At 34.3% G+C, this 17,569-nt stretch overlaps 1 protein-coding gene across 1 annotated transcript in view; it reads left to right on the top strand.

Moving 5' to 3' along the window:
* The window catches only part of GLCCI1 (glucocorticoid induced 1), a 77,962-nt gene that overhangs the window by 29,282 nt on the left and 31,111 nt on the right, over positions 1 to 17,569 (top strand). The window contains exons 3-4 of the mRNA XM_014547554.1: positions 2,333 to 2,484; positions 12,878 to 12,964. Of these exons, the coding sequence (XP_014403040.1) occupies positions 2,333 to 2,484; positions 12,878 to 12,964 (239 nt within the window). The remainder of the gene's footprint in view (positions 1 to 2,332; positions 2,485 to 12,877; positions 12,965 to 17,569) is intronic.

The following is a 17,569-nucleotide window of genomic DNA, read 5'->3' as shown; positions in this document are numbered from 1 at the left end:
TCAATTCAAAACTAAATACATATTTTGATTATGAAATAAAAAATTTGTGTTGAGTATATAAATAATGCAAAATCAGTTGATTTTCCTTATTGCACTAAAATATAACACCTGAATTGGTAGGTGATAATGCTACAAATTAAATAAATAAAAATTTGGAAGCATCAAGGCTTAGATGTTGAGGCAGTTAAAAACTAACTCATTGCCATGATAGTTTGGGTAATAGGAACAAATTATCTTGTTGATATAGAATTGAAAATGAGAGACTTGGTATACCAGGCAAGTTATAATAAAAAAGAAAGCCAAGGGGGTCATAATGTTTAAGTTGACAGAGTTTAAAAGTAAAAATTAAATGTAACATTAAAATGGTGAAGTATAAGCCATTAATAATGATGATGTCATAAGTTAATATGAAGCAAATTATACAGAATTAAAATATAAATGATAAAAATTGCAAAGAATAAAGGAAATTGATAGATCTCAATAGTAGTTTAGAAACTTAGAGTACTTTTCTAGATCTGTGACAGATCAAGCTGATAATTATATTATTCCCATATTCTGTATTTTTATTTTAGTTGATGTACAAGACAAAGAACTATATGTTCTGAAAACAGAAAGTATATCTTCTCCATGACTCATGAAATGTTTATGAAAGTTTATCATGTTTTTGGTCACAAAGAAAATTTGCAGGTAATTTCAAAGAGTAGAAATATGTCATCCCAGATTCTCCGCCTATGGTGAGATAAAATTTGAGCTAAGTAATAAAGATAGGGAGGAAATTTGGTAATTTTCAGATCTTTTCTGCCATTCTTGGGTCAAAGAAGAAGTCAAAACTGCAATTGTAGGATATATAAAAGTATGATAACATCGGAGTATACTGCATTTTCTTTAGAATTATGGTTTTAGGAAGATAAAGGACAGCATTAGGTAACAATGCTCCTTGACCCTCTGTCATGTGCAAGACATTTTGTTTGATGTGAGATATAACTCAGAATAAGACTGTGAGCCTTGGAGTTTGCGATCCACTGGATTTTATTATAGAATGCACATTAGAGTAAATTATTTGGGATGTATATATGAAAAATCTTCTATAGTTTAGTTGAGTATAATCATTTTAATTTCCAAGAGAGCTACCTATGGTACCCATATGGAGAGGAGAAGAAGTAGATTATTATAGTGTTTGGATTGAACTGTGTACTAGTATAATGTCTGGAGAGCTTGATTCCTTTTTACCTCTGTCACCTGGTAGCAGTTCTGTTTCATTGGATAATTCAGTTTTATCCCTCTTGGCTTCAACTTATTTATCCATAAATGAGGAAGTTGAATTATAGTTTCATTATACATGCTATTTTTTATGGAGCTGTAATAAATTCATTAAGTATTGAGCATCAACTCCTTTTCAGTTTGTAAGGATTAAACTTATGCTCTAGTGGAGGAGAGAGTTACACTTCGGGTTCCATGCAAGCAGAGGAGGGTGCAAATACTAGTATCTTCAGTAAGAGTTGGTCAAGTGAACAGGGCAGGAGAGAGTTTCAGGCTGAGGAAATAATAGACTGTATAGAGCAGCGGTTCTCAACCTGTGGGTCGCGACCCCTTTGGCGGCCGAACGACCCTTTCACAGGGGTCGCCTAAGACCATTCTGCATATCAGATATTGACATTATGATTCGTAACAGTAGCAACATTACAGTTATGAAGTAGCAACGAAAATAATTTTATGGTTGGGGTCACAACATGAGGAACTGTATTTAAAGGGCCAGAAGGTTGAGAACCACTGGTATAGAGGCAGAGAGGAAGTGTTTTACATTTGGGAAGCTGCAGTTAGTTTGTGTGGCACTTAGTAGTTAGCATGGGTGTATGGAGGAGTAGCAAGACATTAAACATTGAGGTACATGGGAGCCATATTGTGAAAAATACATGCTTTAAGTTAAAGAATGAATAACCATGGAAATGTTTTTAGCATTGGAAGGAGGTGGCACTATAACAGTTAGTTGAAATGGATGCAGAGACAGCAGTTAGGAAAGTGGCAGTCCAGATGAGCCAGTATGGAAACATAAAGTAAGGGCAGAGAGATGACGTGTAGATTGTAGAATAGGTCCTTTAAAATGCATGGCTTCATAAGGTCTGTGACAGCCCTGCAAGTGTATGTAACATATAGTATGTGAATGCATTTTTCTTTGGAGAGGGTCTATAAATTTCATCAGATCATATAATTGGGCTATTAGGATAAACATATATTGTAGAGAAAATTGATAGGATGACATTCCACAGACTATGATATTTAAATAATTTTACTTTATTAGTGACTAATCTAATTTCTTTTTCACTTTTTATAGTGGACAGGCCAAAATCTCAGCAAGTTCGAACCTCTAGTACAATAAGGCGAACCTCTTCTTTGGATACAATAACAGGACCTTATCTCACAGGACAGTGGCCACGGGATCCTCATGTTCATTACCCTTCATGTATGAAAGATAAAGCTACTCAGGTAAAATAAGCAAATCAAAACCAGTTTTACTACTCTGCAGTTATTCTGTTTTGATCACAGTAAAGAAAATGTAATTTAATGAAATATTCCCAAATTTGAAATAATAGTACATTCAACCAAAGAAGAAAGCCATTTCTTTTAATAAACTTTAGACTAATTGTTTCTTGTCATCTGGGTTTTTAAAATTTTAAAATTCTGTAATATTTTAAATATATTAAATATATGACAATTTTTAGACTTACAGTTTTAAGAATTGCTTTCCAAGAGAAATTAATATAATGATTAGTAACTATATTATAAAACGTAATTTTTGAAATTATTTCAATATTGGAAAAATTTATAAAGTATTAACACATGGCTAAGGAAATTTATGTTAAAGGTATTTTGGGTGTTTTTTTCTGATTAAAGAATGACGCATTTAAATGTGAGAGAATTCAAAGGAATGAGAACATTTTCGGCTTTGTAGCTTAGGAAAATAGAAGGATTAGAGTTTCATGTCTGAAGAATGAGGGAAGAAAAAAGGGGGGGGGGAATTTTGGACATGATCTATGAGGATCTTCTCAATTTTTCTAATTTTCCCAGACAAGCTTGAAACCATGAAATTAGCTTCTTTATCATCCATCCTATCAATTCTGCCTTTGTAATATTTCATGCCACCCCCAGTCTTTTGCTTTTCATTCTTAGTTTTGTGAGCAAAAGGATCAGTTTGATATGGTAGGCAGTGGGATTCTCAAGTGGAAATAACTAGCAAAATTTAGAGATGTGAGCCTGGACACTTAGAGGTAGACACAGATAATTCAAAACCATCTTTCTGGAGGAGTTGGCTTCACAAATGTCATGATGTGTAGATGTAGAGTGTAAAGAAATTGGGTCAAAGGACTGAGGACTTTGTTTTTGGAAATGCACACAAGGGAAAGGGAGAAAACTAATGTATTCACCTGGAAGCAATAAGAGAAGGGAGTTAACATTTACCGACTAAGTACCATGTGTTACGTGTTTTATGTCCTGTGTTTCATTAAATTCTCACAATAACATTGTAAGACTACACAGATGGAGAAGCAGAAACTCAGAAGTTAAGTGACTTACTATCATAAAGCTAGAAAGTGTTGGAACCAGGTTTTTAAGACACGTTAATTTGTCAACCAATCTGAGCTCCAATTTTATCTGCTAGTAGGATAAATGGAATAATGTGCATGCGTGTGCGTATCACCTAGTAGAATAACTGACACTGTGCTTAAAAATAGTGGGTGTTGCCCTAGCTGGTTTGGCTCAGTGGATAGAGAATCGGCCTTCGGACTGAGGGGTCCCGAGTTCAGCATGCCCAGGTTGCAGGCTCAGGCTTGATCCGCAGTGAGGGGTGTGCAGAAGGTAGTGATGTTTGTATCTCTCTCTTTCCTCTCCCTTCCTCTCTGAAATCAATAAAAAATATATATATATTTTAAAATAGTGGGTATTCTTTTTAGATTTTAAAAAACCCTACCATTTATTGAATATGCTTTATGCTGACACTATCCAGAAACATTTTCACAAAATGAATAACATAATTTATTCATATTTCTTCTCTGAGAAAGAAGAGGAACCAGAGAAAGAGCAAAAGCTAAGAGAACAGAAATAGTCTAGCCTTAGAAGCCAAAGGGAATGCTGTTCTAAAAAAGGAAAATTTTTAACAGTATCAGGTGCTAAAGAGCGGTCCTGGAGAATAAGGACTGGATTTAGGGATTAAGGGCATATTGTTTTGGAGTGTATAATATTGATAAGAGGGTAGAGGAGGAAGCTCAGATATTTGGGAGTTAAGAAGAGAGTAATGTGGAGATAGCGTGAAAGGGTGCTGGGTAGGTTTAAACCTCTCTGTTTCTTTGTGTGATGGGGTTAATGTAACCAAACTCATGATAATGTTATATGACTAAATATGATGTTTAAAAGTGAATATGGCAATACACATGTGAGGTTTTTAGTGGCAGATATAGACAGGCCCAGTTGTAACATTTGCAGGGTATGGAGCAAATATAAATGAAGACCCATATACCAAAAATGTTTAACTTAAACTAACAAACTATTACATAAAATATATTTATCCTTCTAAGTTGACAAATAAAATTTCCTATGGATCTTGACATTCAGGTTTGAGCTAAGATTTCCTAGGTTCCTCAGAGTCACATGCCAGAATGTATCTACATGGGCCAAGCCCACTTCACCTTCTGAGCTTAAAACCCAAATCCCTGTTTATCCTGCACACCATTCTGTACCCTGAGGGTTGGTTTTACATATGTGTCCTCACATTCATTTTTATCTACACTCTTCTCAGGAAGTGAGGCCAGGGAATAGATCCTTGCAGACCTTGGAAGCCAGGCTTGCTGCTGTTTGGGCAAGGAATTCCTAGGTCTGGGTTACCCAGAGCATAGTCTGTGGCAGAGGTATGGGTTCATGGTGAGCAGATCTCCTTGGTCCAAGGTCTCTTCACCCTGTGGGTAGGGGCGTAGCTTGGAGAGAGCCAGTGCTGTTCCCCCTAAAGCTTGCGGTCCAGGTTAGGGGCTTTTCTTGCCTGGTTCTGCATGTAGGTCATTTGAGAAATTGAAAGGAAGGCAAAATATAGGCCTCATTTTACAGGTGAGATACTGAAGCTTAGTGAAGTTAAGTAATTTGTACATGTTTATATATCTAATAAATAGGAAGAAATTTGAACCCAGATTTGGTTGATTTACAAATCTTTTTTTTCTTCAGTTCCCCACTGCCTCTTGAAGTAACCACTGAAGTATACAGCATTTAGCCTCATGCTTGCCTAACAAGCATACAAAATAGTTTTGGCCCCAAGTGTATATTAATTTAATTGAAGAGATAAGGGATAAACATGAGATTGTTTTTATTGTTATATTCATCCCTCCTGGATTCACTCTTGAATTCTTGGGACAGGAAGTAGAAGTTTTTGTTTATTTAGCAGGAATTAGTGGAGGGCAGGTGGTACAGTCAACTTGCCTCAGATATTATTAAACATCTGAGCTTGCTGATATTTTCTTCCTGTCATATTTCAATATTTCAACAACCTTAATTATTGAGGGTTAGAAATAAAATTCTTTATGTTTAATATATTTACACTTTGGGCCTTTAAAAAAGAAGTAGCATAGTGTCTTTAAAAAGACTGTGGACTGGGGGAAGGTCAGTGGGGAAAAAAAAGGAGACATATGTACTACTATCTGTAATACTTTAAAAATAAAATAAAATAAAATAAAAAAGACTGTGGACTTTGGAGACAGATCCTGTGTTCAAACCAAGGCCCAATGTAAAGGAACTTTCTGGGATGATGTAAATGTATATCTTGATAGTCGTTGGTAACATGAGTGAATGCATTTATTAAAATTTAGATCTAAGTGTATACATGTGCATTTTATTATATATTAACTAAAAATATAGAACATAAATATTGAACTCTCATAAGATGTTTAGGGATGAAGTATATTGCTGTCTGCAATTAACTTAGAAATGAATAAAAAGTAAGTTCAGTTGATGGATAGATAAGTGATAAAGGAAATATAGCAAGGATTTGACTATAGAATATAAGATGTTGGCTTTATGAGTACTCACTGAGCAGTTTTTTCAGCTGTTGTGTGTGTTTGACTTTTTACAAATAAAATGGTGGGGGGAAAGTCATGGTCCACTGAGTCATTCACACAATGGAATATTGTTCATTCATAAAAAGAATAAAATCCTGTTATTTGTGATAACATGGGTGGACCTTGAAGGCATGATGCTAACTGAAATAATTCAGACAAAGAAAGACAAATACCATGTAATCTCACTTATACATTTAATCTAAAAACAAAACAAAACAAAAAAACCACCAAGCTCATACACACAGAGAACAGATTGGTGGTTGCCAGAGATAGGGGGTAAGGGATGGGTGAAATGGGTGAAAGATGTCAAGAGATGCAAACTTTCAGTGATAACATATGTAAGTCTCAGGGATGTATAATGTATGGCAACAATAAATAATAATACTATACTGCATATTTGAAAGTTACTAAGGATAGTTACTAAGTTTTCATCTCAAGAAAATTTTTGTTGCTATGTATGGTAACGGATGTTAACTAGAATTATTGTGATCAGTTCATAATATATCAAATCATTATATTGTGCACCTATAATTGATATAATGTATTTCAGTCATACCTCAAAAAAAAAAGCTAGTGCACTCACTCTGACAAACACACGCTTATTTTAGTAACCATTTTGCTTGATTTTCAAAATGAATGGGGTTTTTTTTATAGGCCAAATGTCATTTCACATTGAAATAAAGACCTTGTTTTGATTCATAACCTATAACATGGTGAATTTCTTTGATTATTTAACAATTGGTTATGATTACACTTACGGAAAAAATGCTTTTGGTTTATGGAGTTCTTTTTTAATATGATATTTAAAAATCAGTAAAGTGTTAACATTTATTATATTTGTTTCAATATTCTGAAATAAGGTCTGCAGTTTTTTCTTTTTTCTAATGTAATCCTTAGATTGGTGATATACTTGCTTCATAAAATGATTTTGCAAGATTTCCTTCCTCTGTGCACTGCATGGTGTAAATATTATCTCAGTTATCTGTTACTTGGGTCTGAAAGAATTTTACTTATGAAGTTGACTAGACTTGTAAATTTGGGTAGTGTAGCTCTCTAGTAAATCTCAATTTTTTCCATGGCTCTTGGTCTCTTTTAGTTTCTATTTATTTAGTTCAATTTTTAAATTTATTTTGCTAGAATATAATCTATATCATCCAGATTTTCAAATATATTTGTATAGAGTTCATAAAGTACTCTTGTATAATTTTTTAAATTTCTTGCATATCTGTAGTTTTTTCTCATTTTTAATATTGTACATTTGTGTTTTGAGTGGTTTAATTTATTAGGTTATATAGTTTTTCATTTTTTAAGGTGTTGAACTGATTTTTCCTGTTGTTTTTGTTTTCTAGTTCATTGTCCTCTGACTTTGTTCTATTATTGCCTTTCTTCTGCCTTCCTGGAATCTATATTGTTCTTTCTCTAGATTCTGGAGATGAATGCTCAATTTTGGTATTTGTGTGATATTTCTTGTTTACTAGTATATGTGCTTTATGCCAAGACTTATCCACTGAACTCAGCTTTAGCCAGTGTATGTTTCTGTTATCTATATATTTTAAATATTATGCAATTTTCATTTTTAATCTTGTTTAACATATATATGAGAGCTTTTTGTTTTTGTTTTTAAATTTCTAAGTGGTTAAAGTTTCTTTCCTAGTAATTTAATTTCTACTTTTATGGTATTATAATTAAAGCATAGAATTATAGATCTTTGGAAACTTCATTGAAATTTTTTGTGTAGCCTAATATATGATTCATTATTTTCTTAATGCTCAGTATTTGAAAATGTGGTATAGTCTTTTCTTTTAGATATAGAATTCATTGCATATTAATTCAGTCTTATTAACTATATTATTCAGTTTCTAAATAGCACCCTTTTTATTTTCTATTTTATTTTAGTTTTAAAAATATATTTTTATTGATTTCAGAGAGGAAGGGAGAGGGGAAGAGAGAGATAGAAACATCAACGATGGGAGAGAATCATTGATCAGCAGCCTCTGGCAAAACCCCCACTGGGGATGGAGCCCGCAACCCAGGGATGTGCCCTTGACCAGAATCAAACCTGGGACCCTTCAGTCTGCAGGCTGATGCTCGATCCACTGAGCCAAACCAGCTAGGGATATAGCGCCCTTTTAAAATGTTTGTTCTGTCTTGAGCTGGCTGTTGTTGAGTTAAAATTTCTGTTGTCTGTTTTCAGTGGTCATTGCCTTATATGTCTTGATAATATTATAGATGTTTAAAATGTATGTGCATTATATCTCTCTATGATTGGCATTGTTTATTGTTATAGAATACTCCTTGTCTTGATTGTTTTTCCCTGAATATAACCTTTTCATGATATAAAAAATTTAGTTGCTTATATTCCTAATGTCCAGACAGCCATTTTTAACATTTTGATCTATATACTTTTATATTTTAATTATTTACTTTTAAAGAAATTTAAAAACATCTTAAAAACAATTCAGATGATACTGTAGGTAGTTTTGTATAACCTTCTTAACTTAATAAGTCATAGTATTTTCCCATCCATTAAATATTCCTAAACATATTAAGTCCCCTTTTTCCTGATTATTTTTGCTCATTCAACTGAAAAAAAAATTATGGATTTACTTTAAAATTATTTAGAATTCCCACCACTATTTACATTTCAAAATATCTCTTTCTAAAGTCTTTTTCTTTTTGTATGTATTTGCTTACTAAAGTGGGATTGTAGCCCTGGCCCATTTGGCTCAGTGGATACAGCCTTGGCCTGCAACTAAAGGGTACCGGGTTTGATTCCGGTCAAGGGCACATGCCCAAGTTGCGGGCTTGATCCCCAGCAGGGGGCGTGCAGGAGGCAGCCAATCAATGATTCTCTCTCATCATTTATGTTTCTCTCTCTCTGTCTCTCTCTCTCTGTCTCTCTCTCTCTCTCTCTCCCTCCCTCCCCCCCTCTCCCTCCCCCTCTACCTCTCCCTCTCCCTCTCTCTTCCTCTCTGAAATCAATAAAAATATATATATTTTTAAAAAGTGGGATTGTACTCCACGTGCTGTGTGTTTTTTTGTACTGTTATAAGAATGTGCCACAATTTTAATTTCCCTATTGATAGATATTTATTTCCAGTGCTTCTTTTGGTGTACATCTCAGGTTAATTCTTGAAAATAGAAATACTGTGAATATGTTTAAGGTTGTTGTCACATTTATGATTGCTTTTTCTCAAATTAACATTTCTTATATTTTATCATGTCTAACATTTTATCATGTCTAACACAAATGCAGTATTTGATTTCTGCGTTATTTCCTGTTTTCAAAAAATTGCAGTCCAGAAATTTACCACCAACACCCTCCCTTCCCCTTGAGATCTGGAAATAGAAATACAGCTACTGTATACGTTCCCTGCTTAATAATCTAGAAAATCACATATAGTTACTTCACAGACCTTCATTCAATTGTGTGGAACACATTGAGGACTAAATAGACATGGTTTTTATACTTTTTACTTATAAATACTCAGACATGTTAGTCCTTCCTAGGGACTGCTGTTTAATGTTCCTCACTAAAGAAAAATCTCTCCCTCTGGAAGGTGGGGTAGGGTGGGTGGGTGGGAGGTAATCAACCAAAGATCTTGTATGCATAGATGCATAACCCATGGACACAGACAATAGGGTGCTGAAGGCCTGGGGTGGGGGGCAGGGGTGGTCTGAAGGAGGTCAATGGGGGGAAAAAGATTTATTAAGAAAAAAAAGAAGTTGTCAACATACTATTTAAGGACTCATGTATGACTAAAATTCATGGACAGGCAAAATGAGGAAATCTTTTAATAAACATTATGTTCTTAATTGAAAAATGTGAAATATACTGCATGTTAATAAAAAAATTAAAAAAAGAAAAATCTCTCCCTCTCAGTATAACTTTCTACGTGTCTCCAAACAATATTTATGTTAACTTATGTTAATTTCTAAAGATGTAATTAGATACAAATTAATGTTATACTTGCTACTGATATTAGCAAGTATGAGTGGTTATATATATGGTCAGCATGTCACTTTGAGTACAGGATCTGTTTCTTATTCATTTTTATTTCCTTAGTCTAACAGTGCTTTTCAGACCTTAGCTTGCCTCAGAATCATCTGGAGAGCTTGTTAAAATGCATAATGCTGGACTTGATCTAAGAATTCCCGATTTAATAATTCTGGGATTGAACCTGAGAATTTGCATTTCTACCATGCTCCCAGATGAGGCCAATTATGCTCAGCCAGGGACCACTGGATGAAACTAGTCTAAAATAATGAGCACATAACTTGGTATAGAAGTGGAGCATGCTAAAAAATTTTTAAGTGCTGCTAGCAGTGAATTCCTCATGCTGTTTGCAGCTGAACTGTTCTTTCTGCACTCTGTTTTCAAGTGAAGAGGCTATTTATATTTATATTTGGTTATAAAACTATATTTACATACATTTACTAGAAAAACAAAAGATAGTAATATTAGAATCATAATGTTTTTGTGCTCCTTTTTAAAGCATCATCAGGATAAACTTCAAAATTAGCTTTTAAATTAAAAGTTTTTAAAATTTTTATTAGTCAAACAATGTATTTATAAATAATGAACAGTTTGTCATTATTTATTTCAATACTTCTTTATAAATGAAAATTAGTCTATAATCATAATTAATTACTAGTTGAAATATCATTGATTCTCAAGTAATTCCACTTCATTTCTTGCCAGGTTTATCAGTACTTTGCTACTAAGGGTCATATATTTAAGTACAGTAAAATAATTAAGTCAATAATTATATTTCCACAATAGATTTTAAACTGCAGTAAATTTCAAGGGTAAGGATCAACTTTACAAAAAAATAGATTTAAAAGTTTTATATAAGATTTGTTTAAAGAGTTAAATAAGATTCAGAGAATTTTGTGAAGTAATTATTAATTCATTTGTTTTTGTAAGTTTTTTTTTGGAAGTGGCTTTAGGCTCTTACATATTGACAGTCAATATTGAAAAACAGTATTTTCTTGCTATGAGTTAGTTTGACCTGTTTTGGAAATTGATAACCCAGGGAAGCAAAGCTGCCTTTGCTAGTTTATGAATAAAGATAAAATAACAAAAATACCCAGGATTCATATCTGATATTTGAATACCAGATTCAGGTCTGGTATTCAAAATATACAAAGAATTCATTTTTATGGCCAAGTAGTATTCCATTGTGGAAATGTACCACAGCTTTTGTATCCACTCACTTACTGATGGGCACTTGGGCTACTTTCAAATCTTGGGTATTGTAAGTAATGCTGCCATGAACGAATTAGTGTTTCAGGTTTCTGTGCATGTATTCCCAAATTGCAACAGCATGGATGGACCTGGAGAGTATTACACTAAGTGAAATAAGCCAGTCAGAGAAAGACAAGTACCATACGATTTCACTCATAAGTGGAATTTAATTAACCAAATAAACTAACAAAGTGGAGACAGACTCATGGGATAGAGAGCAGCTGTTAGAGGTGAAGGTGTTGGGGGCTGGGTGAGAAGGGTGAAGAGACTGAGCAAAGAAAATAAAGATTCTCATGGACACAGACAATAGTAAGGGGGGTGGGGAGAGGTAGAAGAGGGTAAAGAGGAGATCAACGGTGTTGGAAGGAGACTTGACTTGGGTGGTAAATGCACAGTATAATACACGGATGATGTATTGTAGACCAGAAACCTATATAATTGTATTAACCAATGTCACCTTTATAAATTCAATAAAAAATAAATTTAAAACATACCAAGAATTCTTTAAACTCAACATAAGAAAACAACCTTTTTAAAAAAAATGGGCCAAAAACCTTAATAGATATGTCATCAAGGAAGATGGCAAATAAGCATCTGAAAAGATACTCTACATCATACGTTGTCAGGGAAATGCAAATTAAAATAGTAATGAGATACCACTTCATACCTGAGTTAGTTTGACCTGTTTTGAAATTCAAACACCTACACCACCAAATGCTGACCAGGATGCAGAGCAACAGCAACTCATTCATTGCTGGTGGAAATGCAAAATGGTGTGCAGCCACTTTGGAAGATAGTTTGGCTGTTCCTTACAAAACTAAACATGCTTTTACCACACAGTCCATCATTCATGCTCCTTGGTATTCACCCAAAGGATTTGGAAAACCTGCACATGGATGTTTATAGTAGCTTTATTCTTAATTGTTGAATCTTGGAGGCAACCAAGATGTCCTTCAATAGGTGATTGGATGAATAAAGTGTGGTACATCCAGACAACACTGATGGCTTTTTCATAAGAAGTTATATATTATGTAAAGTCATGGGTGTAGCCTCAACATAAGTGATGGTTTTTTTAATGTGTAATAAAAATAGTTTTTAGAGCCATATATATTTACTGTGATAATCTTTACTATTTGTCTTTAAATAGTGGTTTTTACTTTCCCTAATTTACATTACACCAAGAGTCCTCTCATGTATTAAGAATGATACTTTAATATTGTTAGTTTTTTTTTAGATATAGCTACTAAATGGTCTTACCATTTGGTACTTAATGTTTTGTATTACATTTGGATGTTTCATTAATGTTGATTTGAAAAACAATGTTTTGAGTAACTTAGAAGCATCATTAATTGATCATGTCTAACTCAGAATATGATAGAATGTTTTAAACATTACACAGGGTCATGAAAATCTTAGCGTTTAAGGGATTTTAGTAGTATAGCTTCTTAATTGGTTTTTCATGAAAATTTTGAAATATGTTTGAGTTGCTGTGAGAATAAGGAGTAAAGACAAAATTTCTTACTTTGTTTTGTTCAAGACACCTAGCTGTTGGGTGGAAGAGGGAGCAGAAGAGAGGTCACATCAGCGTTCTGCGTCATGGGGGAGTGCTGATCAACTGAAAGAGGTAAGGTATTTCTGATTGTAGTCTATAACCTATTTTTATCCTAGCAAATTATCTTACCATTTCCTGAATATAATGGTACTTTCTCTCAGAGTTTAGGAGTTGCCCTCCACATTTTGGTGAACAAATCCGAGTTTACCTTATTTGTGCTCTTCATGTTCTTTATAAATGTTTGCTCTGCAAACTCTCAGCTTTTGCCTTTTCCAGAATGAATTCTTATTTTATTTATAATTGCTATATCTTCTTCCTTTTGGTTATCTTTTGTTCCCACTTCAGCTTTCTTGTTTTTGAGTTATAGCAATGAGAACTGTAGATCATAGTTTTGTACAATGGTAGGAAAGTGTTTTCTGCTTCTAATAACTTCTTCATGATAGCCAGCATATTGTTGTCCTTTGAGACCCAGTAGTACAGTGGAATTCATATCTTTTATAGTTATTATTCTCTTATTCATTATGAATAACCCAAGTTGTGATAATCTTTATGTATATTTTGGGTTATTTTCCTGATAGTGTTATCTTTTATCTATCTAAATTCTTTTATTTTCATAGAAACTGAATTGAAAGGTCATCTAGTCCAGCGGTCACCAACCTTTTGGACCTCATGGACCACCAGTGGTCCTCGGACCACTGGTTGGCGACCGCTGATCTAGTCTATCTTCTATGTAAACACTCCTTTAAAAAAAATGGTCATCTAGTGTATTTTGATCATTCTTGGTGAGAGAAGCTCCTCACTTTGCTAGAGAACCAAACTAGTTCAGTTGTTTCAGCTTAAGTTGTTAAATAGTTCATGTTGTAATTGAACTCAGAATTATACCCCTTAGTTTTGACTCTGCTTTCGGTATCATTGTGTAAGTCAACTTTAAATATTTGAAAGGCTAGCAATATGTTATTTTTCTCCAGGATAAACATTGACATTTCTCTCAAATAATTTTTATATATGCCATAGTTTCCATACCTTTTAGTATCATTTTAATATACTATGGGCTATCAGTATCTTGCATATACTATGGTATCTCTATAATATTAGTATTATAGTTTCTCTATAATATTAATGTAGAGAAATCCTCAACTTCTGTCTACCCTACACACAAATGCAGGTACACAAAATCAGTTTTTCCCAGCAGCAAGGAAGAAAGGAACGAAGGGAGGGAGGGAGGGAGGAAGGAAGGAAGGAAGGAAGGAAGGAAGGAAGGAAGGAAGGAAGGAAGGAAACTGGTTTAATATATCTAGAGAAGCTACATATCTATGCATAAAATACAAATACCAAAAAAGTGAACTTTCAGTTTTATCTCAGAAGTCAATACAATCTCAAAGTAATAGCCAAGATTTGGTATGATTGAACTTTGGATTGCAACAACCTAGGATATGCATGATTGAAAAAGGAGTGGCTAGCATTAATTACTGAGTGGGAGATTTGATTGCTCTCCCCACAAAGCAACCATAACACTGGCTAAAACAAATAATTCAGTGTTCTGGAAATCAAACAAACAAATTGAGAAGTTTTGTTCATGAAAAGTACTGAACTCAAGGCAAGAATAACACAAGTTTGTGGTGTTCTTATCTGGTGCTACTCCTTTCCCCCTTCTTACTCATCCCCTGCTTTGTTGGTGTGACATTTCAACCAGGATGGAGCAGGCCTTGAAAACCAGAAGCTTTGCTGCCCCTACTGCTGACAGAGTACTTGATACAGAGTATTGAAGATTAAATTAGTGATTTTAGTTGCAAATGAACATGGAGAAACAATGGCTCCACTAGTCTGAGGTTGTAGTCCTGTTTCTGGCAAGTAGTGAGATTTTATCGAGTTGTAAGAGGCAAGACAGCCACAGGGGCTTGATAAGTTCACCACATATCCCAGCTTGACTGGATATGCACAGCAGAAAGTGAAGTGGGCCCAAACCACCCATGCATCACTGGTCAGAGGAGACTGTAAATGCATAGAGAGGAGATTCAAGCAGGCCTAGTGATAATAAAATGTGGAGCCAACTTGTAGAGGGCTCAGACTTAGCACTACTCATTGTATACTCAAATTACATCTGAGAGTAGGAGCCTTACTGGATTGTAACACTCAGTATCATTATTAAGATGGTAATTCTCCCTAAGTCGATTCACGGTGATCACCATTAAAATTTCATACTTTTTGTTTTGGGCAGGAATTAACAAGGTAATAACCCTAAGATTTACATGGAAATGCAAAGGACCTAGAATGGCCAAAATAATTTTGAAAGCAAGGAAAATTTTGGGAGGACGTACATTACACAATTTCAATACTTCTTATAAATGTACATTATAAGAATGCAGTTGGCAAAGAATAAGCATAAAAGAAGACATATAGATAAATGGATCAAAATTGTGAATCCAGGAGTAAACCTTATATTTATAGTCAGTTGATTTCATTCAACAAAGTTAACAACACAATTCACTTGAAAAGGACAGTGTTTCCAACAGTGGTACTGGGATCATTTTATATACATATATAAAGAAAAAATTTAAGCCCTTAGCGCCCAGGATAGAGAAAAATGAACTCAAAATGTATCATAGTTCTAAATATAAGTTCTAAAATTATAAAACTTCTAGAAGACCTTGGATTAGGTGGGGCATTCTTAGGTGCAACACCAAGAGCAAGGCCATAAGAGAAAAAAAATATGAATTGAACTTTATTAAAATGAACATTTACACATGACTAAGAGCATGCACAGACAAGCCCCAGACTGGAAAAAATATTAGCAAATCATATATTTGATATAGGCCTTATCCACAGATATATAAGGAACTCATACAAATTAATAATAAGACAACCCAATGGGTAATACACTTGAATGGAAGTATTTTCACCAAATATTTATGGGTGCCAAAAGGTATTCTGCATCATTAGTCATTAGACAAATGTAAAATTAAATCATTAAATACAACTACACACCAACTACAATGACTTTAATTTAAAAGACAATGTTGAGTATTGAAAAGGATGTAGAGAATCTGGACCCCTCAAACATTGTTGGGAATATAAAGTGGTACAGCAACTTCGGAAAATAGTTAGCCAGTTTCTTTAAAAGTTAAAACATCAACTTAGCATATAACCCAGCAATTCCATTCCTAGGAATCTGTATAATAAAGATGAAAACACCTGTGTACTTTAAGACATACACTATTGTTTATAGCAGAGTTATTCAGAACAACTAAAAACTGGAAATTATCGATCAGTTAGTAACTGGATAAATAAAATGTAGTATATTCATGCAATAGCATACTATCTACAGTACACTAATAAAATAGAAACATGCAAATTGGTGTCACTCCGCTATGCCCACCAGCCAATCAGAGTGACTATGCAAATTAACCCAACAAAGATGGTGGTTAATTTGCACACGCAGGCGGGAGCAAAGACTGAAGGCTCCAGGCCGGAGTGAAAACTGAAGACTGAAGACTGAAGAGGCTTGGCTTCTCCGATGCGGCTGGACCAAAGGCCTGGGTCTCGGGTGCCGGCGGAAAACTGGTGCCGGCAGAAAACCGGTGCTGGCAGCCAGGGGAAGGAAGGCCTATTGTGCGAATCTTTGTGCAACGGGCTTCTAGTTCAGCAATAAAAGGAAACAATGTACTGAATACTAATGCATGCTACAGTGTAAATGAAATTCAAAAAGATTTTACTAAGTTAATGGTCAGCAATTTTTTTTCTGTAAAAAGCCAGATAGTAAATATTTCAGGGTTTGTGGGCCATATTATCTTTGTTGCAATTACTCAACTCTGCTATTGTAATGTGAAAGCAGCCACAGAAAGTATGGAGTGGGTGTGGTTATGCTCCAATAAATTTTATTTACAAAAACATGTGGCAGGCTAGATTTGACCTGCAGATTATAGTTTTTCTAATCCCTGTTAAATGAAAGAAGCCAGATGAATAAGACTACCTATGATATGGTTCCATTTATATTGAAATGCCAGGAAAGGCAAATTTATACAGGAAAAAAAGAAGCCCATTAGTGGTTGCATGTGGCCAGGAGTGGGGCTGGGGGAGTGGTTATTGGCTACAAATAGACTCAAAGCAAATTTGGGGTTGATGAAATAACTCTAAACTGCATTATGATTGTTATAGAACTCTGAAAAGTGATTAAAAATTACTGAATTTTACCCTTCAAATGGATGAAGTTAAGGGAATGTAAATTATATCTCAGTAAAGATGAAAGAAAAAAAGGAAAAAATATAAGACACTGGTGGCTTTTTCGTGACATGTCAGGAAGGTATTAAATTCTATATGATACATATAACTATGGCTAGAAAAAAGTATAGGAGTATATGGGTGAAGACTAAAAGTAAAAATAAGAATTGGCATTTGCGAAAATTATGAAAAATAAGAGCTATTATTAAAATAGTAATATTTTTAAAAGTTATATACTATAATGTTTTTAAAAGATGACTTGAGCCCTGACCTGGTGGCTCAGCTGGTTAGAGCATCATGGCATACGCCAAAAAGGTTTCAGGTTTGAGCGCATGTGGGAGGCAACAGATCGGATCGATGTTTCTCTCTCATATCAATGTTTCTCTCTCTCTCCCCCTTCATCACTCTCTCAAATCAGTCGGATGGATGGATGGATGGATGGATGGATGGATGGATGGA

This window comes from Myotis brandtii, unplaced genomic scaffold, assembly GCF_000412655.1.
Source record: "Myotis brandtii unplaced genomic scaffold, ASM41265v1 scaffold48, whole genome shotgun sequence".
Lineage (NCBI taxonomy): Eukaryota > Metazoa > Chordata > Mammalia > Chiroptera > Vespertilionidae > Myotis > Myotis brandtii.
This window is presented reverse-complemented; position numbering and strand designations above follow the sequence as displayed.